Here is a 25,954-nt window from a genome sequence, read left to right as displayed (position 1 = left end):
AACAATGATCGAACTAGGAAAATATAAAACATAAATTACAAACAGAGTTTAGCTCACATTAAAATGTGTTCATGCTTGATTACATGACAGGAGAGTCAACATGATGTAGCAGAAAGGATAACAAGCTGGAAATCGTGATGCCAAGTCATTTCGTGTATCAATGGGCTCATGTAACAAATTAAAGGACTGCAAAGTGGGAGAAAAATACCTACTAAGTGGTGTGGAATCCCATGCCTCTAATAAAAATTAAAAAGAAAACAACATTAAGGTACCTACATAATTATCCTTTCTGAAACAAAAACTATTTCCACCAGTCTTAAGCATGGTAGCCCACCACTGAAGCAACTATAGATAGTTGTTATAATTTCCCCTAAAGAGAATACACTGAGGTCTTCTTGAGACCAAAGAAACGCCCTGCTGGTCTTTGTATCACCACTGTTTATTACAGAACATGACACAACGTTCAGGTTCAGAAAATGTATATTGAATTCAGGTTTTTATAAAGGATTGCTTTTTTAGAGTCCTGCAAGAAAGCCAAGCTATAGTTAAGGGCATACGGCTTCTCCAATAACATGGGATAGCACAGTCCTGAGGGATTTTGAGGCCTGAGTCTGCTGGGCTATTTATTTATTTATTTATTTTTGCTGGGCTATTTAAATTGCACTAAATGTTAACTACAGACCAAATACAGAAACCAAACAAAATAACAATGAAGTTTAAGTTAGTTTCAAAGCAGCAGCATCCTATCTACCCCTAAGTAAAAAGCTAACATTTCTTTTCAAACATAGCATCATGATATGTAGATATAAAGCAGGTAGAATTATTCCACATGACCTTCAATGACTGAGAATTTGAGTATTTTGATTTTATTATTTCTGAGAATATTATTATTCTGAGAATATTATTTCTGAGCATAATGTTACTTCCGGCAAAAGAAAATATCTGTAACAATGACTTTTAGTAACTGACATAAAAAGCAGAATAAAACTCTGGAATACTTTGGAGATACTTGGATTCCTAGGTCACTCAGTGGCAACAAATAGTGTAATTACAAGATCGATTCTATAAAGATACCTCAATTAAAAAAAAAAGATTGATTCTGTATATCAAAATGCATAAAAAAGAACTATCAGATTCATTATGCTTCAGAGTAAAAATAATACAATGATAACGTCCAGAATGCTAAATCATTTAGTTTAGATGAGGCAATTTCATATAAAATGTTTAGCTGAGCACTATATTAAATTAAATTTTCTTCTATATGTTATCCAGTATTTCAGTAGCATGATATATGTGATATATGCCTTCTTTTTTCACGGAATAAATTTGCAACTTCAATGGTATATATCCGTAATAATCATTCAGTGAGAGTCACAGGAAAATTTTTTGTTCCCTGCTCCCTCCAATCTAAACATGACTGTGCAGTGATTATAATAAAACAAAGGAATCTAAATGTTAGTCAACGTGCAAAATGGGAAGAGCTTTGCTTTAAAGAGGAGCAAATGGAAAAATAATCTCAGCTCTAAATAGTAATGATTATGACAAAAGGCCCAAGGAAACACACAGCGCTGCGCTCCAGATAGACTACACTGACACCATTTTAGCCTGGGGTATGGAAATTTTCCATGGAACTTCAAGTACTTTCACAACTGGAGTTTTATGTAGCCCAATTAACTTTGGCTAGACACAGAAATCTGGCTCAGTATTTCCATACAGTAGCCAAAATAAAGGTTTGCTGTATCAAGAATTACTGTCAGAGTCTCCCATATCCTTCCTTCTCTTTTACTAACCTAAATCTGGAAAATACGCTAACAGCCAAGTTGCTTTTATTACAATTTAAGTCAATATTAATTTTACTGGCTCACAAAAACTGTAAAATATTTGGCTGAAATAAACTGAACAAAGACAAAAGGAAGGAGGACCAAAAAAAAAAAAAAAATCAAAGTAAGGATGTACACACAACTAGAGAACACACACGGGTTTAGAAACAACTATAAAACCATCTGAAACACCGTAATAATGGAAATGTTATTCCTTCTTTTCTCTCTTAATGCATGCCCGATTTTAAATTCATGGCACTAGCCCTAGGTAACAAAGTTCAAACAAGGAATAAATCAATTTTAAAGACAGCTTGTATTTAGTATTTTAATTGGATATGACATTGGTATGAAAGTTCCATATATTCTAAAGAGATGTCACCCAGGCCCAACTATATGTAACCATGGAGGTTAACAGTGACCCTAAAGCAGAACTAACTATTCTCTAGGGTACCCTGGAACATTTGTGTTTGAGCTGTAATGTAGGACCCCAAAGTGCCAATAGACAAAAGTTAATGTTAAAAGTTAAAAGTTTTGCCAATAGCCAAAACTCTTAGTTAATGACCTATAACGCCTAATAATAAAAATGCATTTACCCATTCAAACTAAACTAGCATTTAGAGGTAATGTCCAAAAATAAGTTATAAAAAATGGGGATGGGACTTCCCTGGTGGCACAGTGGTTAAGAATCTGCCTGCCAATACAGAGGACACAGGGTCAATCCCTGGCCTGGGAAGATCCCACATGCTGCGGCGCAACTAAGCCCGTGCGCCACAACTACCGAGCCTGTGCACCACAACTACTGAAGCCCACGTGCCTAGAGCCCGTGCTCTGCAACAAGAGAAGCCACTGCCATGAGAAGCCCATGCACTCAGTGAGAAGCCCACGCACTGCAATGAAGAGTAGCCCCAGCTCGCCACAACTAGAGAAAGCCTACGTGCAGCAACAAAGACCCAACACAGCCAAAAAATAAAAAATAAATTTAGTTAAAAAAAAAGTGGGGAGGCAGGAGCACTAACTTCCTTTTAGACTCTCTGATCAAGTATAAAAGGGGGGGAAAGCTCCACACAAAATTATTTAATATAGAATGAAAATTAATGATGCTAATTCAGAAATCCTTGAGGACGTATCCAATTCTACTATTTTGTAGCTTATTTATTCTTGGGGACATTCCTTAAATCTGTGAAGTTCAGTTTCCTCATTTATAAAAAGAGGACAGTACTCGTTGTAAAGCTTCATGAAATAACATATATCAATCACAGGCACTCAAGAGATGTACAATCCTCTTGTGACCACCTCCCCTTCCAGGGTCTTAGAAGATTACACTGTATCCACTCTACAATCATGCCACTCTCATTCATTTATTCAGTATATATCATTGGGAATTAGAGTGATGCCTAGCATGGATTAACAAATCTCAATACATGTGTTGACAAAATGAAGGGACTAATGAGGACATGAGAATCAGGCTAGGGAAACAGAAATATTCAAGTCAGGCACCCTGTATACCTTTCACTTATACAGTACTATATGTCAATTATATCTAAATAAAACTGGGGGGGAAAAATGACCTATGCCCAGCCCTTATGTAACTTAACAAGGGAAATGCAAAAGGAGGGTACAGGGATAGTTATCAAGATACTGAAAGCCATATGCTAAAGATATAAAAAGATAAGTTAAGACTTAGTCCCTGTCCCATGTCCAGGGTCAAAAGACATTGATTTATGTCTGCCATTCAATCTAAAATGTGCTATTATAGAGATACTGAAACCAGTGCCATGGAAGCACAGAGAAAGGAAAAAAATAATTGCTTGAAAGACTCAGGCAAGACTTCACAGAGGAAATAAAATTTGAACAGGTAGAGAGAGGAAAGGGACATTTTTGCCAAAGAAATAAAAAAGGATTTGATCTATGGAATTTGTCAGAGCATTCTGGGAAATTCCAAATCTTTTTGAAGTTTTCTAAATACTATAAATACTACAAATTCTTAAAGAAAATTTTGTACAAAAATGCTTTGAGTGAATCATTCCACTGGCTATAATAAAAGCACGAATAATCAATTTTTTGTCTAATTTGTCTCAGAAAAATATAATTCTTTATATGAAGTCCTACTCTATAGTCTAAGTCTAATTTTGTTGCACGTCAGTTTTACATATTTTGCCTTTGGTCAGTTTTGATGGAACAGTAAAAACACAATCCCATTTCTATTTCTATTCTTCTTCCCTTGAGAGTAATAGCCAATTCCATTTTATAATATTTTATATTTAAAGCGTTCAGAAGTCAAATGTGTGGCATTTTCTACCTTGCCAATTCCATGTTAAGTCAATGGCATATTATCAGGCCAAGAAACCCAAAATTAGACAAAAGCAATCCACTGGGATCAGAAATTTGCCAAATCTCATAATTCAAAAAGAGACTGTTAAGGATGGTTGTGGAGTTTTTGGCACTTTGAGTTTAAGCCATTCCATAATAGGATTTGTATTTCATCTAATCAGCAAATCGGAAACTATGAAAGTTCTCTTGATTGGGGGGGGGGAGGGATTAAAATTTGATTGTAATACATGTCTTTCCTTCCCTTCCTTCCATATGTTTCAGTAAATTAAAACTGCTAAATCTTGTTTTTAAAAATACCTTCTGAAAAATAAAGCAGCCTGGAAAACCATATTTTTGGTACAGGAAACTTAAATAATTCAGGCGTGTAAAGAAGAAGGAAAAAAAATTTTAAAAGACACGTAGTTTCTATATCCAAACTAGCGTCACAATCTAGGTATATTCAGAATTAAGTACATTTAAGCATTCAGTTTTTTTTTTTTCTAAATGATTTTTTTGGCGGGGAGGTAAATCAGGCATTTGAAACTTTTAGATTCTTTGAAGGTGGCCATTTCTCAATCTAATCAACAATGTTTCCATTTGAATTCTATAAGGACATCTCAAATACAGTAGTTGAGGCCCAAGTTATATATGAATTCCATTCTTATATGGAGCTGTGCGAATTATCAGCCTATCAGAATAGGAAGTGGAACAGGTTTTCATAAGGTAAAATATTTTTTTTCTAACTGATTAAACTAGACATATCATGATCCTATAGATGGCCAAAACGGCAACTTATACCCTCCAATTCTAAGTAATGTTCTTTCCCTTTCTCTGTTCCTTCTTTTTTGGGGCCCCCATATTAATTTATTTCATAATTTCTTCTTTCATATATTTTTTCTTCATCTTTATGTTTAGGTATGAAAACATTTACTCACCTTTATTTTCTTATACTTCAAATGACAATTGTTTTGCCATCATTTTTTTTTAACTTCTAAAAGCTCTTTCTTGTTTTTTCATTATTTATTTTTTATGGCATCCTGCACTTCACAAAATGCTATATTACCATCTCTAAGGATTTTTTTTCTTTTGTTTCCTTCAGTTTCCTTTTGCTAATCATTTGTTTCAGTTCCTATCTTTTACATTTGAGGCTTTCCTAATATGACTGATGGTCCTTGGTTGCCCATTGTTATTTAAAAGTAATAAAAGCTGAATGAACTCCTTAGGCATAAGTACGCTTTCTAGACTGGAGTCACTTTTGTTTGTCTGGTTTGGGAGCTACTCATCTTCAGGGACCTCCAAAGGTAGGTATACGGAAATCTTTTCCCTACAGTGATTCAGTTTCTCCAGATAAGAATGCAACCATTTCTTGGGAGGGGAGGTGTGTGTATATGCGTTGCTGAGGGGGTATGAACTTTGTGTAGCTTGTGTTCTGTGGGTGCCAGGGGAGCGGTACTGACAATCTGAGTACTCCACTGGAAAACATTCAGTCAATCCTCTTTTCAGTCCCCTCTGCATTCCACCTTTGACTGGGCAAGCTGTTCCTGAGTCATGGAGCTCTCTCACCCAACTGCTCCACCACCGTGAGCATCCCTTCCCCACTTAGAGGTGAGTGCCTGCTGGCTAGCACTGTGCATATGGGGAGAAACTTGACTGCCGCATATGTAAGTTAGAACTGATTACCCTATTTTATACTCCTTAACTCACTCTCTTCTATGCCAGCTGCCGCCATGTCTTGAGTCTCTCCAGCTTTCTTCTCACTGTTATCCCGTTCCACACTCCCTTTAGATGGTGGTTTACTCTGTTCTGACGAATCAGTTGTAATACCTCTTTCTACTTTCTGACTTCTAAAAATCAGCTTAAATTTCATCTCCCCTCCCATTCTGATTGTTCCTGTGAGGTTATTCCTTCTCAATAGTTTTATTGAGTAGAAGTTTACACCGTTTCTTTGTTCCCCAGTCTTTTTGCTCCCCACTTAGTAACTCCTTCTAGATTTAACTGTGTTCTTTCAGAGGACACCTTCAGTAATGTCTTCAGCTAGAGATTTTACTGGACTGACTTTAATTTCTTGGCCTAGGAATTCCCTGATCATTCAAGTAAAGTAAATTCGAAAACCCAAAGCCTGGCAAAGGGAGGATGATAGTAACAAATTCTCTGCAAAGATTTCAGATTCCATGCTGAGACAGACAAACTTTCATGCTGCCCTCTTGTATCAGTATGTGAACTTTTTCTACATTATCCTTTCACTGAGGATATGAACTTTCCTGCTTTATTTAGGCATCTAATTCTTGGCTTTCTGTTGGTCCAAGGTTTTGTCTCTTATTCCAACAAGAAGGAAAACAAACAATAAGCTCCTTCTCATGGGTTGTTGCAACTGGTAAACTATCCCAAATCAGCTGTAGGAACAGCCTACTGTTTACTGTTCCGGTGTTTAGTTACTGCTTCATTTCCATCCCCGGGAAATTCTCTTTCTACACCTTGAGCTCAGCCATGCATTAAGAGCATATCTGTTGTAGTTCATTAGGCATATCTAGATATTTTTTAGTGGGATGTTTTCTGGTTACTTAGTCTGCCTATATAATCTCTTTAGTAACATTTTAGTGGTATCTTAGAATGGATCCATAATACTTTTAAGTGTTTAGCTTATCATCTTCTGTGGGAAATAAAAATGTTATTATTTTAAAATAATTATAAGACACGCTTCTATGAATTCACTTAGCAATCACTTTCCTGACCGTTTGCTCTACGTTTTGCTAGTGTTCATTTGTTTTTAGTAATATTGGAGAGAGATTAAGGGATATAACTAAAATAACACAGATAAGAGATTCATATTAGGATTGAGGCTAGTTGTACCATTTATTAGCTGGGTGAAAAGTTACTTAAATATTTTGAACAATCCCTGATTGTATAAAATAAAAACATTAACATTGCTTTGCGGCACATAAAATTACAGATTTTGTAAGTCACAAAGGTAGAATATCAACAATTTCTTATGCTTCGAATAATACCAGTTTCACAGAAATGTGGCCAAGTGAGCTTGTCACATAGTGGGTGGCCAAACGATGGCTCCACTTCTCTTACAGGATGATTTCCAATTAGTAGGAATTCTAGGTGACAGTGACGGACACACACGCAGTTATCTTATATAATGCTGGCTTTTTGGAAAGAATCAGACTAAATTCCACATTATAGCCAATCTGGGGTTAACACTGGCTTGGAGAACATAGTCGTTACACAAATATTGTTATTTTGACAAGTTCATTATATAATCACACATTTGGAGTTCTCCATTTATACATTTCAATTAAGTTACATCAAGGATACATATTTTATCTATGGCAAACCCCATAGCCAAAGGAATGCATTTTTCTATATTTTTCTGTACAGAGTTCTAACTTAGTATTATCATCATGAAATCCTAACAATCTGGGTTAACTGGCCAGGAACCAGTACCTCAAACCCTATCTGTCTCAGTCTGCATAGGCAGAACCAGTTTCTAAAGGGGGAGAAAGGGAGTTACTCACTGTTAGAGCAAGCAGTTTCCCGTAGGTGAGATGAGCAGGGATGTGGTCGGTCTTGGATCTCAGTGATTCCATATACCAATGCTCTGCCTCAGGGAGCTTGCTTAGTCGCATGTATGCTTCACCTGGCAAGAGAATCATGAAAATCAGTATGAGGATACAGCTTTGCAAGAACATTTGCAACAGATCACATCATCCTGTTTATATTCCACACATTTTCAGATTCTGTGGCAAGTACTCTCATCCGTTACCTCATTTGATTCCCCAAAAGTCACCATCATGTCTATTTCACAGATGAGAAAACTTGTGTTTGGAGAAATTAAGTGAAATGCCTAAAAGTCAAAAATGCAGTACATGATAAAGGTTTGATTTTTTTTTTTTAACTTAGAAACATCTAACTCCCAAGAATATGTGCTTTGTCATCATTTCTTCTTTATTTTTAAGGTTGGGTCTTTCTTATGTACAATCATTTGTTCTTTTTTATTCACATTCATTCATTCCTTCAGACACTCAAGTATTTACAGAATAACTACTAATTGGAGAGTATTATGCAGGACCTAGACAACAGAAGTTCAAGGTCCTACCCTCTAAGGTTGACAACCTTGTTGAGAAAAGTAAGATTAAATGAAGGAGTTAAAAATATTTGGGTTTAAGCATTGGTGCTAGATTTTAGTTTTTTTCAGAAATTATTTGCATTTTGTATTTTAATGAGTAAATAAAATTTACCAGTTTCCTTTGGAAAATCCAGTGAATATATGACAGTTATTTAGCACGCCCATCACCATGTGCAAAGCTAGTCTAGGGCCTTTCAGCCATCAGCTGTTACTTTCAAATTACACAAACTTTGCCCACCAAATAGCATTTCACTAACAGCCAAGCAAGAGAAAAAAATTGGAAATAAAGCCAAAAGTGTATCAGTTGCCCGCTTATTATCATCCCCCTCTCCCTTCTATGATCATAGTATGGAAGAATATACACCTGATGGTAAAAGTATATTTTAAGATGATTTGTGTATTTAAGTTAAATATTATAGTTATAATAAACACTGCAAATGTTGAAGCTACTTAATTTCTGAGACCAGGCAACAGACTGGTGACCTGCATTATTTTTCAAGCAGACTTTTATAGCTTAACTAATCATAATTATCATGGCTTTTTCCATTTAGAGGAATAATCAGAGGCTTTCCTAAATGTGCTACCCACACTGGTTGTATATCTTTGCTTCAAAGGAAGAGCTAGCTTCCTTTTATTTTAATCAAATTCTTTTTGCATTAGCACAGCGCTGTCAATAGAAATATGTCTGATGAATTGAATTGATTTGCATCTCCTGACCTTTTGAGTGCCCTTTGCTTGACCGGTTAGTAAAAATATTGGTGACAAATTATATGTAACATGCATAAAAATGTAGGTACCACTCACACACATCTATGTGTTTCTAGTTCTGAGAAAAGTCACTAAACTATATTATCATAAAAATGATAGCTCAAAAAAATATTTTCTTCCTAAAGCTTAAAATGTGTTCGCATTTAAGAAGAATTTGGTTAGATTTAATCAAATGCTCAGGGTGAGATGCAAGAAATCCTGAAGCAAAGACCAAAAACTAGAATAAAATATACAAAATATTCATAGTTGTTAGAGTGGTAGGATTAGGCATGGATTTAAAAAAATTTTTACATGTTTCTGCGATAATTATATTTTTAAATTATAATATCTCCTAATAAGTGAAACAATGTCATAAATTTTCTTTTTGGCATGTTGAACTAATAAATATTTCCAAACAAAACAAATAGTAATTTTCCTTAGGGAGAGTGAACCACTTCTTCATACTAAAACGATACTAGATATGATTTCTATAACAGAAAAGATGCACAATTGTAAAGCAATTAATGATAAACCAAATCCAACTATTTATCTCTAAAAGGGATTCTAAAGCCAGAAGAAAACACATACTAATTTCAGAGTTAGAGCTGAAAGATGGGTCTGCATTATAGGTTCTGTTTGGAATTGACCTGAAATTCTACTTTGGGTCTTCAAGTGCTCATAGATCACTTTTTAGAAGTTCTACAATCATTGCATTTAATATGGCTTCTACTTTTCATTTATTAAAAATTCAACTAACTTGTAGAATAGTAACAGGCAAGCTACCTGTACAGAAAGAGAGTGCAGGAGAACCCCAATTCCAGAGTGCTTTCGAGATTCATATCTTTATATTTAAGTGTCTGATTTTTAAAAAATCATTTCAGAAAGTGCACTATTTTTTTCCAAGTCAGAAATCTATCATGATTAAAACTCATTTTGAAATGAAATATTATTCATTTGCTAACTACTTAGTTGAACTATTTTGTTCAGTAAGAACTCACAAGCAACTTATTAAGTTGTAAAGCTTGTGAGGTGGGGAAATACCAAAGGACCACAAATAAGAAATATAATGCCATAATGCATCTTGGCAAGTATATGAAAAATGTAAATAACTAGCTTACTTAGGTACTATTCATTACAACTTAGAAAAACTTCATGTAACCATTCAGTGCATCTCAGTGATAACACTGACAATAACATTCATTGAATGTTTATTACAAAATAGGGTAGCAAGCTATAGGGAGCAAATGTCTGACTTACAGGCAGCCACTCCTCCCACTCTATACCTTTGGGCACACAGAATGTTTTCTCACTTAGCCCCACAAGGGGCCTTAACGCATCACCCTCATTCAGCCAGTACTAACTAACTTTTCAAATTAGGTTTATGAGATGAAACATATTTTCAATCTCTACATTAGTTGCTTATGTATCTCATTTTTTAAATTACAGAACATCCTTAATTACCTGGATTTTACAGATAAGAAAATTGAAAAGCACAGTGGCTAAATCAAACACACAAAACCATAAATGTAGAACGTGGTAAAACTGCAATTCAAACCCAGGACGACCTGACCTCAGTGCATTGCTAACCTGTTGGTAGTGAACAGTCACAAACTTTCCAAGTCTCCAGCTCAGGTGAAAATTATACTCTGCCTCACTCACGGAAAATTGTTTTCTAGCTTATGACACACTGGCCATCAAGTTCATTTCACTTTGCCTTGGGCTTCTCTATTGAATTAAAGGAATAAGGAAGAGCAATAATAATCCATGGTTGACCTTTAAAAACGTTTCTGCCTCATACTTTATTCAATTATTAAGATGGAAATATGTAGCATATAAGATGTACTTTAGTCCTAAGGTTAACCTTAACACAAAACAGCCCATAAAAGTGGTAATAAAATCAAGATGCAAAACCTAAAATGCAAGAAAATGATCATGGATGAATTTAAATGTGTTTAAAATGCAACTCAATAAAGATTCAGGCAACAAACAATACAAGCCCAAGTACTTGCTATTTCCCTGGCACTGCCAAGGTAGGAGCCTCATATTTCTCATTTCTAATTCATACAAGGGGTTAGAACACTCATTTGTGAATAATAAGTCACTTGAACAGTTAACAATCCTATCTTAAAAGGTGTGAATGCCTCGAAAGCCCATACTTTTTGCCAATGCATCAAGCTACCTACTATATAAAGTTTATTACTTATCGAATACCTACTGAAGTATTATATATATATATTTTTTGGAGTATAGTTGCTTTACAGTGTTGTGTTAGTTTCTGCTGTACAATGAAGTGAATCAGCTATATGTATACATATATCCCCTCTCTCTTGGGCCTCCATCCCACTCCCCCCCCCCCATTATCTTTATACTTTTTACATTATCCCTACACTCTAATTAGTATTGGTCTCATCTTACAAACGAAGTGACTATGGGTTATTGAGCTTAACCAACTTGCTCAGTGTTCAAAAACAAGCAAATGACAGGTTCAGGATTTAGATTGGATTCTCTCTTTTTCTTTCTACTATTCCACTCTGTCCAAATACTATAAAAATTAGAGAAGGGATAAAATAACTGCAAAAAATGCCATCAGTGGATTCAGTTAGGAGAGAATGGTATACATGTAATCCTTCAAGCTTGATTAAAATATTAAAATCATAAAAATTCCATTAAGGAAATGGCCACAGGAAAAGAAAGTTCAATAAATTCAATAAGAAAGGGAATGAAGATACTTGATCGGGAATGGGGTAGAGGGAGGAGGGTTAAGTCATCTTCTCTGGTACTATAATTCTTCTTAACTTACAATAATAGAAAAAAAAATGTTTATACTACCCAGGAGGAAAGAAGCAATGATTACTATTTTTCTTTCTCACCCTACATACAAACACACAAAAATGACATAATAGAGGTACTTTCGTAAGAATTCAAAGATCTGCAGTGTGATGATGTAGTGATCAGGTTCATCACCCAGATTTATTTCCAATTCATTCACAGACAAAAGGGATTTCAATGTCTCCAAGCTGGCTTCAGGCAGATATAAACCAGTTTCAGATGTAGAACAAATAATGTCACTCTTCCTCCCTAAAAAGCCCTGAATCTAAATAATCCAGGCAAAGACTAACTCCTTAAAGGAAAGAAAGCTGGATTATTGATGATGTAAGAGTCCAGATCTCACTAATTTTCATGTTTCAAGTTACTGGACAGCTCCAGCTACCAGATAAAGAATAGAGCATGTAGGGGTACATACTACCCCTATCTGCTAGTGTTACCTTTTGTTTCTCCTGCCCTTGCTCAAGAGAATATATTTCTATGTTAAGATTCAGTTTAGATTCCCTATTTTTTTTCAGCTTCATTTAGATATATAAGTGGCATACAGCACTGTAAAAGTTTAAGGTGTATAGCATTATGACTTGACATATATATTGTGAAATGATTACCACAGTAAGGTCAGTTAATACCCATCATGTCAGATGGATACAAAACAATGCTTTTTTCCCTGTTATGAGAACTTTGAGGATGTACTCCCTAATCAAATACATCATATAGCAGTGTAAACTACAGTCATCATGTTGTACATTACATCCCTAGTACGTCTTTGTTTTATAACTGGAAGTTTGTATCTTTTGACCACCTTATGCAATTCCTCCACCCTCCAAATTCCCTATTTTTTTTTATATTTTTTATTTTTTTGCGGTACGCGGGCCTCTCACTGTTGTGGCCTCTCCCGTTGCGGAGCACAGGCTCCAGACGCGCAGGCTCAGCGGCCACGACTCACGGGCCCAGCCGCTCTGCGGCATGTGGGATATTCCCGGACTGGGGCACGAACCTGTGTCCCCTGCATCGGCAGGCGTACTCTCAATCACTGCGCCACCAGGGAAGCCCTAATTTTTATTTGATATTGGAATATAGTTGATTAACAATGTTGTGTTAGTTTCAGGTGTACAGCAAAGTGATTCAGTTATACATATACATGTATCTATTCTTTTTTGAATTCTTTTCCCATTTAGGTTATTACAGAATATTGCGCAGAGTTCCCTGTGCTATACAGTAGGTCCTTGTTGGTTATCTATTTTAAATAAAGCAATGAGTACATGTCAATCCCAAACTCCCAATCTATCCCTCCTCCCCAACTTAAAATTTTTTTGACCACATGTACCAAAAGTAATCACCCCTTTCTCAATTCTTACAGTAATTGTTAAATCTCTTTTTAAAAATGCTTAAATAGGGACTTCCCTGGTGGTCCAGTGGTTAAGACTCCATGCTCTCAATGCAGGGGGCAGAGGTTCGATCCCTGGTCAGGGAACTAAGATTCCGCATGCCACATGTCTCAGGCAAAAAAAAAAAAAATTCTTAAATGTATATCTTGCATATTAATTTAGGTTAGCCAACATGGATAATGCATATGATGGTAAACCTAAAGGCTAATGAGGTATCATTCATTCCTGCCTTCATGGTACTTACAATCTTCTGAGAGAAATACATTTATCAGTATTTTCCAAGGTTTGATTTTTAGGTGCACATGAAACACAAAAAATTTTTTGTAATTTAGTACTTATAAATTACATTTAATCTGTGTTTAAAAATGTGATTTCATAGATATGTTTTAGAATGAAGAAAATTATCAAGTAAATAATAAAACAGATGGTAAGTGGTTATGAGCAAAATCACAGTGAACAATGGAACATGAGTGCAAAAGGTGTGAACAACACTGAATTGCATGTGCCTAGCTATAAGTTGAGAAGTTCTAAAAGTTTCAGAAGAATGTTTGTAAAATACAGTGATACCAGCACACTGGGGAGAAATGCTACCTTTGTAAAAGGGCTCACATAGGTTATAGCGTTTTTCTGGCCTGTAAAGAACAGGAGCATTCAGAAAATAGCCCTGCATGATTTCTAGCAGGCTTTCTGCTGCTGATATGGTGAAAGCATCTGATTGTCAATATTGCAAGCGTTTTAGGATACTTTGCCTGAAGGTCAGGCATTCTATGGTAATCTGTCTAATTTCTAAGCTCTCCCAGCTTAAGGACTTGGCTGGTCACTAACGTAATCATTCCATTTTTAAGAAATGCTTCTATTCCATTTAAGATATCAGGTTTATTTTGTTTTCTTTATTTTGGCTGCATTGGGTCTTCGTTGCTGTGCGCGGGTTTTCTCTAGTTGCGGTGAGCGGGGTCTACTCTTCGTTGTGGTGCACAGTCTTCTCACTGTAGTAGCTTCTCTTGTTGCAGAGCACGGGCTCTAGGCGCGCGGGCTTCAGTAGTTGTGGCGCACAGCCTTAGCTGCTCCGCGGCATGTGGGATCTTCCTGGACCAGGGCTTGAAGCCGTGTCCCCTGCATTGGCAGGCGGATTCTTAACCAATGTGCCACCAGGCAAGTCTTATATTGATGGTTTTTATAAGTCGTGTTTTTCTGTGCTGGTCATTTTTCTTTTAATGAGCACTTTACCCATCTTCAAGTTTATGATTTTTTTTTATATGTTACTTTTAATTCTTTCCTTAGGAACTAATTTTGCCACATAATTTTAAAATGAAATAAACACATTTTAATTAATTGATTGATTAACTTGGTTTGTCCATCTACCTGTTGAAATTATTTATAATTATGATGTAGCACAGAATTATGAATTATATACCAAAAGAGTAATTAGATGTCTGGGTTTCTAATTCTTACTTTTCCATTAAAACTTTGTATGGTTATAGACAAACAGGTTATTTGACAAGACCTTTGTTTATCATCCACAAAATGAGGGGCTAAGACTAAATAACTCCTTAATCCCCTAAATTATATAATCATTTGTAGATTCATCACTGTCCAGGAATTTACAGTCATTTCATAAACCAGTGACAATATCCTAGTTAGTTTAAAAAGGAACTGTCATATTCATGGATTTTCTAGATGATCTACTCAAGATTGACTAGCCCAAGTCCTGATTAATCCTTTAATTTTTTTTTTAATATTTATATTTATTATCTAATTACTAACATTATATCTACTCATTGTAGAAAATCTGAAAGATAATAATTTTATTAAATCAGACGAATCCCATCACTCATAGTGATTGGTAAAGTTTTGGTGTTTTTCCAGAATTTATTTTATATTTTGAAAAAAATCAATTATAAGTAAAATATTTTGCTAGTTTTAAATATTTAGGTTCCTTCTAGCATTTTAAAACTATATTAAAAAATATGATAAATTTTCCAAAATTGTATTTTCTCATTCAAGATCAATTTTTTGTGTATTCAAATTCCCCTCCCAATTTTTTTGCAGGTACTACACCTACTTCAGCAATTATCATCCTTCTTTTTTTAAAAAATTTTTATCTTAGAATACATATATAGAATTCTTGAACTAATGAAATGCATATATTTTCACAAATTTTTTTAAATAAGATTTTAACCAGCAATTTTTTAAAATTGTGGGTCACTGTTTAATGGTTTTAAATCATTTTTTAAACCATTTTTAATTAAGACATTTATCTTTTCCCTATAATAGGCAAAAGATGGTAATAGCTTTTCATTTCAGACTATTTTAATTTTTACATATGCAAATCAAGTTGACTTTTCCTTTGTAGTTTAATCACTATCTATTTTGCACAAAATTATTCTCCATTATAGGGACATACATTCTCTTCTACTTATATAGTTTTGTTATTAAAATTAGTTACTTATTCCACATGAAATACATTTTACCATATGGTGTGAGGCAGATATCTAATTTTATTGTTTCCAAACATTTAATCAATTCTCCCAGATCAGCTTTTATAAAAACTCCCTTCCCTCAATCATATTTAATTCCACATCTATTATCTATAAAGATTTAGTAAATTTTGATCTGTTTCTGGGGTCTCCATTCTGTCCTACTAGTCAGATTTTCTGTTTTTATGCCAGGACAACACTGCTCTAATTACTGTAGCTTCTATTGATACTAATATTTTAATATCAAGTACAGCAAGTCTCACCCATTATTCTTCTCTAAACCTTCTTGGTTCTATTTTCCTGTTAAGTCTACCAGATAAACTTTAGAATGATTTTGTCAAATTTTTGATATATTTTTGAGATGTTTATTGCTATTGAATTATAATCCAGGGATCAAGTAAAGATGGCAGTTTTTACAAAATTGACTTTTCCTATTTAAAATTATACTCAATTCTTCATTTATTCCAACTCCTGTCTGTCCCCCATCTTTTTAATGTATCTATAGGACTTACCTCACCAATTATAATCTTCCTGATCTTAAATTAGACTATGAGATGTGTAGAGCCCGAGAGAAAACACTTCATCTCTTTATCTGTTCTCCAACCTAAGTTCAGAAGTGGCTCCACAGAGTCTTGATAAATATCTGAGAAATAATTGATCACATTATGTATCAACTTGAATTTAGATGTTACATTTTTGCCTAGTATGTCACTGAAGAAAAATTTCCAAGTAACTTCTTTTTCTAGAATCTATAGGTCGGACGGAACCACATGACATCAGGAGCCTATTATGTCAAGAGTTTAACTTGCTGTGATTTTAATTCTCACTTTTTACTTCACGGTATTAGCATTAACATAGAAACATTAGGGAGTCTGGCCTTTATTTATTTATGTCATAAACTTGCTGTAACTATTGTCTGTCAAATTTTGTGAATCTTTTGTATTTCCATCCTAATATCTTCCTCAGCCTTATGGTATCATAAAGATGACAGAGTCCAGTTACCTTAGATATATTAGTCCTGATTGGAAATCCTTAAGAGGTAGTGAACAGAGCAGGCAAAGACAAAGACAAAAATTAAAATGATTACAGAAATTAGGAAGGCTATTTAGTATCTGACAACAGACTTTAACAATTATAACTTCTTCCTTTGGGGCGGAGTGATTGGAAGTAAATGAAATATAATCCAAGTCTTAAACTGAGGGTTATGAAAAGGTTCAATACATAATTCTTTAGCAAGTCCTTACAGCACCAAACTTAAAGGGAAACCCTTGAAGCCAGAAAGGGTAGTTTTAAAGCAAAGAGAGGAAATGCAGGGGAAAAAAATGAAAATGTGTTTCATTAAGTAAAAACACAAATCATGAAGAAAGAGGTTAAACTTAAGTGAAAGTTAAAAAGGTTCCTAATACCTAGTGTTATATACTGGAAACATCTGATGTACCATCAAAATTTAACTTTGAAAATAGCCAGGAGCCTATGTTACTATGTCTCTTTTTGCAACTCGGGATCCCGAAGTTCTCTAGGCTAATCAATTTCCTTTATGTTTTCAAGGAAATAAATCACTAAGAGCAATCAATCAACAAATGTTGGAGACAATCCCATAAAATGTTCAGATTTTCCAAAAAAAGAGAAAGTGAGACTGTGTGCGTGTCTGTGTATGTTGGAGGTGATGATCCGCTCCCAAAAAATATAATACTGTCGTCAAGAGAATTACAATGCAATAAAATAAAACGGCTTAATACAACTGAAATATTTAGGGAATACTAAAAATATATGCAAGGAATTTCTAAATTGTGTTTAGAAAAACCCAAAGCTTACACCAGAAAAAAGAATGAGTAAATGTTACACTAGCTTGGAAAGAATTAATGAAAATAATAGTATTCAGAGAAATAGGATATAAATATTTGCAGGAAGACATCAGAATAGAATAATAAAAGCATTTTCAGTTTTATACACATCTTCTTAGGATTACATTTCATATGTATTCCTGGATCAAGCAATATGTCTCTATAATATGTAATGAATAATATATTTTATATTATAAATTTTTATATTAATGTTAATTACTAAGCTATATCAAAAATTTAAAAATTCATTCTATTTTTAATGAATACTTAAAAATAAGATTCTACAACAGCTCACAGAACCCCATACTCATAATTTACATGTTGGCAAAAAACAGACTTGTAATCTGGAACAAAACTTTGCATGTTCTATTTTAATGCTTTATTCAATTTGAATATGACAATAGCTTCACTCAGTGTAAATAAAATCACAACTAAGTAACAGTTCATGTGGGAGTTAAATAAGATTTTCATGTAGGAAACAACTTTTCCCTACCTATTAGGAAAAGCCGATATAAATACACACAGAGCAAAGTATGTACAATTAGTAATGTATTTAATTTTTAACTTCATTTGTATTACTGGCCTATTCTAAATATGTGCAACAATTTATTGTTTTCTTGACATTGATTTTCAAGATTGTATCCTTCATACAAGATTTTCTTCTTCCTCATGATTATGTCCATTTCATCTCAATGTCATCAAAATTGGCATCTTTTAAGAATGTCAGAATTCGAAATTTAGTTAATTTTCCAAGTATAACATAGCATCACTTTAATTTTCTGAGAACAATCCAGCCCATATTTATTACTGAGTAAAAGATTCACTCCGTGGATAGTGCCCAATAAGAGAGTAAAATATACACCTTTTTTTTCTCATTTATTTCTATTGAAGCCTCAGAAAACATATTTTTCAAGCAGAACATATTGAAATTATTTGGGAATCAGAGAATAAGGATATAATTAGGTATTAATTTGAATATATTCATTTCCTTATAACTCAATTTAAAAATAAAGTTTTTAAGTCTCAATCTTTTCCTTTACCACTAAACTGGCAAAAGTATGAATTAATGTAACAGGTGGGCTCGTGTGGTTTTAATAGCAGTGAAATATAATCAACTGTCTCATATCGTATTTCCAGGAAAGCAAGCAACATCTAGACCTAAGCATGATCCTTAGGCAATCCCAGCACTGGCATGAAAATGTTCAAACTCCCCACAGGGACCATATATCTTCTGGTCCTGGGTTTAATTGAAACTTTAAACAAAATATATTACCTATTTAATGCAGCTGAACTGGAGGCTGGCCTTTGTAGTGTATGTAATGCCTAGCAAATTAATGTCTGTAACCATAGTACATAATGGAGAATTTATATCAAGCGTGAATGGTAAAAAGAAAAAAAAAATAAACCACTACAGTTTTATAATGAGAAATGAACTTTTAGGAGCAAATTGTGTACATACATTTCATATATTTATTCTTTTTGATATACAGCCCAAAGCTCATATTTCCTTATCTTATTGGCTCCATATCTTACAAAACGAATTTCTAAAATCTCCTGGCCCTGGTCTTATCCTTTCTCCTGGTCTTGTCCTTTCTGACGAATGAAACATGAAAATGCAGTGAAAAGGTTTATCTTAAAAATTAGAAGTTAATATTCTTGTAGAGGTACACAGATCAATGGCTAATCCAGTTATACAGTCGTATCATATTTGAAGGGCTGACGCACAGATTTTCAAGAGCGCCAATGGAAGCAATCACAGGAAAATCACCAGAACTCAAAATAGGGGAAGCAGGTGGTATAAAAAGCTTAACACTACTGGAGTGTTAATGCTTCCACACTTGAAAGATGTGAAGTTCAAATCTCACACAGTTAAAAACCATTTCTTTCACAGTCAGCATGCTAAATGCCTTGAGCAATCCACTTTAGAACCACCAGTCATAGAAGAAGACATTAAGCATGTAACTGACCTATCAAAAATTTACCCTGAATATTTCTATTCTAAATATATTCTGGAACAAAGTGAGGTCAACACATACACACACACACAAATGTGCACACTAGAAAAATCCAACAAAAAGAAATTATGCACTAAAAAACCAACCATACAGAGGCTGAGAGAAAAGCAGACTTCTCTGACAGCCAACCTACTAAACTGAATTCAGCATAGAGTATACATCCTTCGAGTAGAGTTAGGATAAATTTACAAGTGAGAATTTTTGTGTTTTGTTGTCAGGAGGTACATTTGACATCTTCTTTGTCAGTTCTTACTTAAATGAGAGTAAGGAATCTAAAGGTCCCTGGTAGCCATTCATGACAAAACTTTTTCATTCCACAAGTTTCTTTCTCAAAAACACAAATTCTAAAATTTGGACAAGTGCTTTACTCTAAAAATCGTTATAATAAATTCACTGTGTCTCCTATTTATTGGTTCTTTCACCATTCTCTCTAACTAGCTCAATGAAATTGGGGAAATCTCTCATAATTGAAGAGCCGTTTTCACAAAACTGAAAATTAAGTCAAAAGAGTCCTTCTTTCTTATGAGAGAATGTGAGGAAAAAGCATCTTGTCAATTTTAAACCTATGTAAGTAAAAGACTTGTTAGTTGCAGGCTGATGGAGGAAAATATATTTTCTAATAATGAGCTAGGATTTCATAAGTAACAGGGATGTGTATAAAAAAAGATCTAGGAATTATCAGAAATAAGAGAATCAAATGGTAAGATCAAAATAAAGGCAAATGAGGTAATAAATAGCAATGATCATTATCATGGAATTCCCCTGGAAGAATGTAACCTCTCCCTAAGATAAAAGCACGTTACCCATAGACACATATTTTTTAAAGAACAAGGATATATAAATATATGTGCAAATTGTGACACTAGTGTCACATCAAAAAAAAAAAAAGCTTGAGATTTTTGTTTGTTTTGTTTGTTTTGGTTTGTTTGGTCCAGTCAACATAGTAGGCCTACAAAGTTATGAACAAAATATTCTCGAGGTTAGAGTAATACAATTATCCATTTCATTTATAGGCATTTACTTATTAAGGAAAGATACTAAAGAGCACTAGACCAACTGTGAAATCACTTACAAAGTTCTATGAGAGCAGAAACCATATGGACTATTTCCATTTCATCCTGCCACCACTATACGCCCCCCCTAACTCAGGACCTGTGACTTAAAGATTTTTTTTTTTTTGCACACAGAGGTTATTCTAAACATAGTGATTGCAGACTGCAACACCAAGGCTGTAACTCTAGATTCTTACTCCATGAATACATTGTGGCTTTTTGTTCTCGAGATATATTACCAAGATGAAATGGCCTAAATTGCTTATATATTATAATTAAACCCAACAATCACTTTGCATTGAGAAAGCCAAGTAATTTTATATTAAATAGTAAATAGGCTTAAAATGACCTTTGGGATTGGAATGGCTCAAACTGATAAAATTGAAAGCTACAGCCTATTTTAGTTTCCCATAATCTCTTAGGATTATTCAAAAGCAATGCTTAAGTATACATAGTAAGGGAAATAAACAATTACAAAGAAAGAAGAGAAAAAATGAGGGTGGTTAAAAATTAACCTACATTAAAAGAATTTTAATATCCTGCATTTCATGCATCTGTAATGAAACCACAATTTTGTAGGTGTTTCATTCTTTTAAGATGAAAAGGTTTTTAATATATATTTGGACAAGGAATGATATCTATATCCATATATCTATATATCTATATCTACATATAGATATATATGCTGGTTTTTAAATGGGTAAAGATAAGCTATATTGACATAGTGAAGAATGTGCCAATTTTGGCAATACAGAAGGACTGAATACAAAAAGCATTTAAATTTAAATCAGTAAACTACACTTCTGGTTCTAACACAAACTGTGTAATCCTAAACGGATCAAACTAACTCTTTGTAGGTCCTTTTCTTCTCTGTGTTTTCCACTCAGAGAAGTTCCTTTAGCATTTGTTGTAGAGATGGTTTGGTGGTGCTGAATTCTCTTAGCTTTTGCTTGTCTGTAAAGCTTTTGATTTCTCCATCGAATCTGAATGAGATCCTTGCTGGGTAGAGTAATCTTGGTTGTAGGTTCTTCTCTTTCATCACTTTAAGTATATCATGCCACTCCCTTCTGGCTTGTAGAGTTTCTGCTGAGAAATCAGCTGTTAACCTTATGGGAGTTCCCTTGTATGTTATTTGTTGTTTTTCCCTTGCTGCTTTCAAGAATTTTTCGTTGTCTTTAATTTTTGCCAATTTGATTCCTGTGTTTCTTCGCGTGTTTCTCCATGGGTTTATCCTGTATGGGACTCGCTGCGCTTCCTGGACTTGGGTGGCTATTTCCTTTCCCACGTTAGGGAATTTTTCAACTATAATCTCTTCAAATATTTTCTTGGGTCCTTTCTCTCTCTCTTCTCCTTCTGGGACCTCTAAATGCAAATGTTGTTGCATTTAATGTTGTCCCAGAGGTCTCTTAGGCTGTCTTCATTTCTTTTCATTCTTTTATCTGTATTCTGTTCCACAGCAATGAATTCCACCATTCTGTCTTCCAGGTTACATATCCGTTCTTCTGCCTCAGTTATTCTGCTATTGATTCCTTCTAGTGTAGTTTTCATTTCAGTTATTGTATTGTTCATCTCTGTTTGTTTGTTCTTTAATTCTTCTAGGTCTTTGTTAAACATTTCTGGTATCTTCTCAATCTTTGCCTCCATTGTTTTTCTGAGGTCCTGGATCATCTTCACTATCATTATTCTGAATTCTTTTTCTGGAAGGTTGCCTATCTCCACTTCATTTAGTTGTTTTTCTGGGGTTTTATCTTGTTCCTTCATCTGGTACATAGCCCTCAGCCTTTTCATCTTGTCTATCTTTCTGTGAATGTGGTTTTTGTTCCACAGGCTGCAGGACTGTAGTTCTTCTTGCTTCTGCTGTCTGTCCTCTGGTGGATGAGGCTATCTAAGAGGCTTGTGAAGGTTTTCTGATGGGAAGGACTGGTGGTGGGTAGAGCTGACTGTTGCTCTGGTGGGCAGCGCTCAGTGAGACTTTAATCCACTTGACTGCTGAAGGGTGGGGCTGGGTTCCCTCCCTGTTGGTTGTTTGGCCTGAGGCAACCCAACACTGGAGCCTACCTGGGCTCTCTGGTGGGGTTAATGGCAGACTCTGGGAGGGCTCACGCCAAGGAGTACTTCCCAGAACTTCTGCTGCCAGTGTCCTTGTCCCCACAGTGAGCCACAGCCACACCCTGCCTCCGCAGGAGACCCTCCAACACTAGCAGGTAGGTCTGGTTCAGTCTCCTATGGGGTCACTGCTCCCTCCCCTGGGTCCTGATGCACACACTACTTTGTGTGTGCCCTCCAAGAGTGCAGTCTCTGTTTCCCCCAGTCCTGTTAAAGTCCCGCAATCAAATCCCACTAGCATTCAAAGTCTGATTCTCTAGGAATTCTTCCTCCCGTTGCTGGACCCCCAGGTTGGGAAGCCTGACATGGGGCTCAGAACCTTCACTCCAGTGGGTGGACTTCTGTGGTATAAGTGTTCTCCAGTCTGTGAGTCACCCACCCAGCAGTTATGGGATTTGATTTTGCTGTGATTGTGCCTCTCCTACCGTCTCATTGTGGCTTCTCCTTTGTCTTTGGATGTGGGGTATCTTTTTTGGTGAGTTCCAGTGTCTTCCTGTCGATGACTGTCCAGCAGCTAGTTGTGATTCTGGTGTTCTCGCAAGAGGGAGTGAAAGCACATCCTTCTACTCTGCCATCTTGGTTCAGGCTCAGATCAACCTAACTCTTTGAGTGTTAATTTCTAGCTTGTAAAAAGATTATGTTAGGAGGATTTTAAAGATACGAATCTTCCGTCTCTAACATTCTATGATTCTAAAAATCACTTACAATTTGAGAAGAAAAGAGGAGAAATTGAGATTCAATAAAGGCCTACAATAGGTGTCAGAATAAAGAATAATTTTGACAAAGTCTAGGGGAAAAGTATGTCATGACAGGAAAAGGAGAAGAAACTCTAACCTAAATATGACGATTTCAATTTAAAGGGAATACTCTATTAATGGAATTAAATTAATTGGGCATTAACTAAGTATGCTGTTTCACTTTTGGTTAATGCAGTTAATGATAAAAGATGGATTTTGACTGTGGTTGTTGAGAGATAAAGGGAAATGGACTTCGAGAGAAAACGCAGCAATTCTAGACAGGACAGAACTAAACAGAATCCCTGCTGGTGACCCCAAGGCCATCAGTACGTCAAAACTGTATCTATAGAGAAATCAGATTTATATTGGTAAATACAGAAAGAACTGCCAGAGAATATACAAGGAGTGACTTCTGGAGTTTAAAGCCTACAGAAAGGATAATGATTACAACGGAAGGTAAATGTCACGAAACACTTACTAGGTTGGGCATTTGGTCCAACATGCTTTACCTTCATTATCTCACTCAATCCTCAAACTGACACTACCATTACAAGCACATTATGGATGGGGAAACTGAGGCTTCAGTTAAGTAATTTGCCCAACGTCACTCAGCTGTTAAGTGTCAGAGCCATAATTTGAACCTGGGCTATCTGACTTCAGACTATAGTGAATCTCCACTGAATCCAACCCATTCTCTCAAGAGGAAACTGAGGTCCACAACTGGCTAGGAGCAATTTTAACAGTTATTGTGTGATTGGCCTCTTAACATTTCATGTATTTTCATACCTTACTAATTATAACTGCCACCTAGGTGAAACTTTAATTTTTGTTTATAAAAGTGATATATAGTGTCTTTTAAAATATGATTTGTACATGCTTGCAAATTCACTTAATTTTGGATGGGACGATACTCCTCAATTATTGTTACTCAATCACCTTGATCCTATGAAATCAAAGAGAATAATGAGAATGTATTTTTAAATAGACTTTTAAGTTTACTTATAAATTATCACAATAAAAATAAGTCTTACAATAAAATATAGAAAAATTTAAGTTGGGAAGCAAGTAATAATCGATAATCAAACTTGTTATTTTCTATTAATACACAAATGCGAAAAATAGGCTCATTCGATGTTCAGGGTAAGTCAAGTACTGGCATGCAGCATAGAGTGATATGTTTTTCATAAAATGTTCAAGGGAAGGGAAAATGCAAAGGGCTGGAGTGTTGGGGTTTTTTGTTGTTTTTTTTTGTTTTTTTAAGCAGCTGCAGTGAATTGAGTTATTAAAGTAATAATAACATTCAAATATAATTGTATTTTTTCATACCTATTCCTTTATGTCTCCTAACTTCCAAATAAAAGAAAATAAACAATGTTTGCAGATATACATGCAAGTGCTTGGGGGTAGTGGTCTTGAAGGGGTAAATGAATGAGCCGTGAGAAAAATGAATACTTGCAGGCTAAATCTCACCAGACGTTATAATCCATCACTGATCCCTAAAGGGCGCCAATAATATGCAAATGTGAGAATTAGAAAACACATTCAAGGCTGTTGATAAACTTGATAGGATAATCAGCACATGTTGACAGACTAATGAAAATGATGAACTGATAGGGCAGCTTATCTCCTGGGCCATTTTTTTTTCTTGTCAAATGGAGGCTAATCAAAATGTATTAGGAGTTAAAGCCAACACTCAGAGGATTTCACCCATTTGATTAGGAGGTGAACTCATTCTCGGAGAAAATTACAGTTTCGTGAACAACTGAAACTACAAAACCTAGTCAGCTGACAGACCGTCACATAAAATTAAACAGAAGGCAGCCACTATAATTACGGCAGAAATCTGGAATTATAAATTATATTGGGATTCTCCCCTTGCAAGTTGTTAGAGGGCTTTGCAGAGTCTGGGCAAAGCGGCTCCCTCCTTCTATAATGGAAAATAAGACAAAGGACTAAGCAATCACCCCAGGGATACACTTATCTTTTGCTGCCTGTTTGTGCTCAGCATCTGTGTAACCACATGAGACACAGATCTCAAGGTACCAGCTGAATTTTCAATCAAATGTATTTACTTAAAATAATTGAATGAATTTTCTCAAATCATTAACTATAGTGAATACCACACTTCCTATTAACAATAAAGATGCCATATGCAGTCTGCTGCCATGGATCTGAGTCCTTTCCTAATTTAAAGAAAGATGTCTTCTCTGATAACCGAGGAAAATTGGGGAAAAAGTCCTTCCCAAGCATTAGCGTTAAAAGTAAAATTATAAACTAAAACCACTGTGCCTGCTCAGACAAAACTAGAGAACACAGTTCTTTCAATATTCATTTTGAAATGAATAACCATCCAGCACTAACACAGAAGGTTAATTCAACTGATAAATCTAGGTACACACTTTATGGACATGTAAATTTCACCTGAGTGGATAGATCGATGGTAAAATGTTAGATAGTGAAAGGCGCGGTTTTAATTCATAAGAGGGTAAAGACAAAAGTA

General features: G+C 35.1%; 1 protein-coding gene across 1 annotated transcript in view; it reads right to left on the bottom strand.

Moving 5' to 3' along the window:
• TMTC2 (transmembrane O-mannosyltransferase targeting cadherins 2) overlaps positions 1–25,954 on the bottom strand; it is a 390,337-nt gene that overhangs the window by 106,069 nt on the left and 258,314 nt on the right. Inside the window, exon 8 of the mRNA XM_082665557.1 lies at positions 7,652–7,773. Coding sequence (XP_082521683.1) covers positions 7,652–7,773 — 122 coding nt within the window. The remainder of the gene's footprint in view (positions 1–7,651; positions 7,774–25,954) is intronic.

The sequence above is a fragment of the Grampus griseus genome (genome assembly GCF_964374135.1).
Source record: "Grampus griseus genome assembly, chromosome: 11".
NCBI lineage: Eukaryota > Metazoa > Chordata > Mammalia > Artiodactyla > Delphinidae > Grampus > Grampus griseus.
The sequence above is the reverse complement of the archived record's forward strand: the minus strand, read 5'-3'. Positions and strand labels throughout refer to the sequence as shown.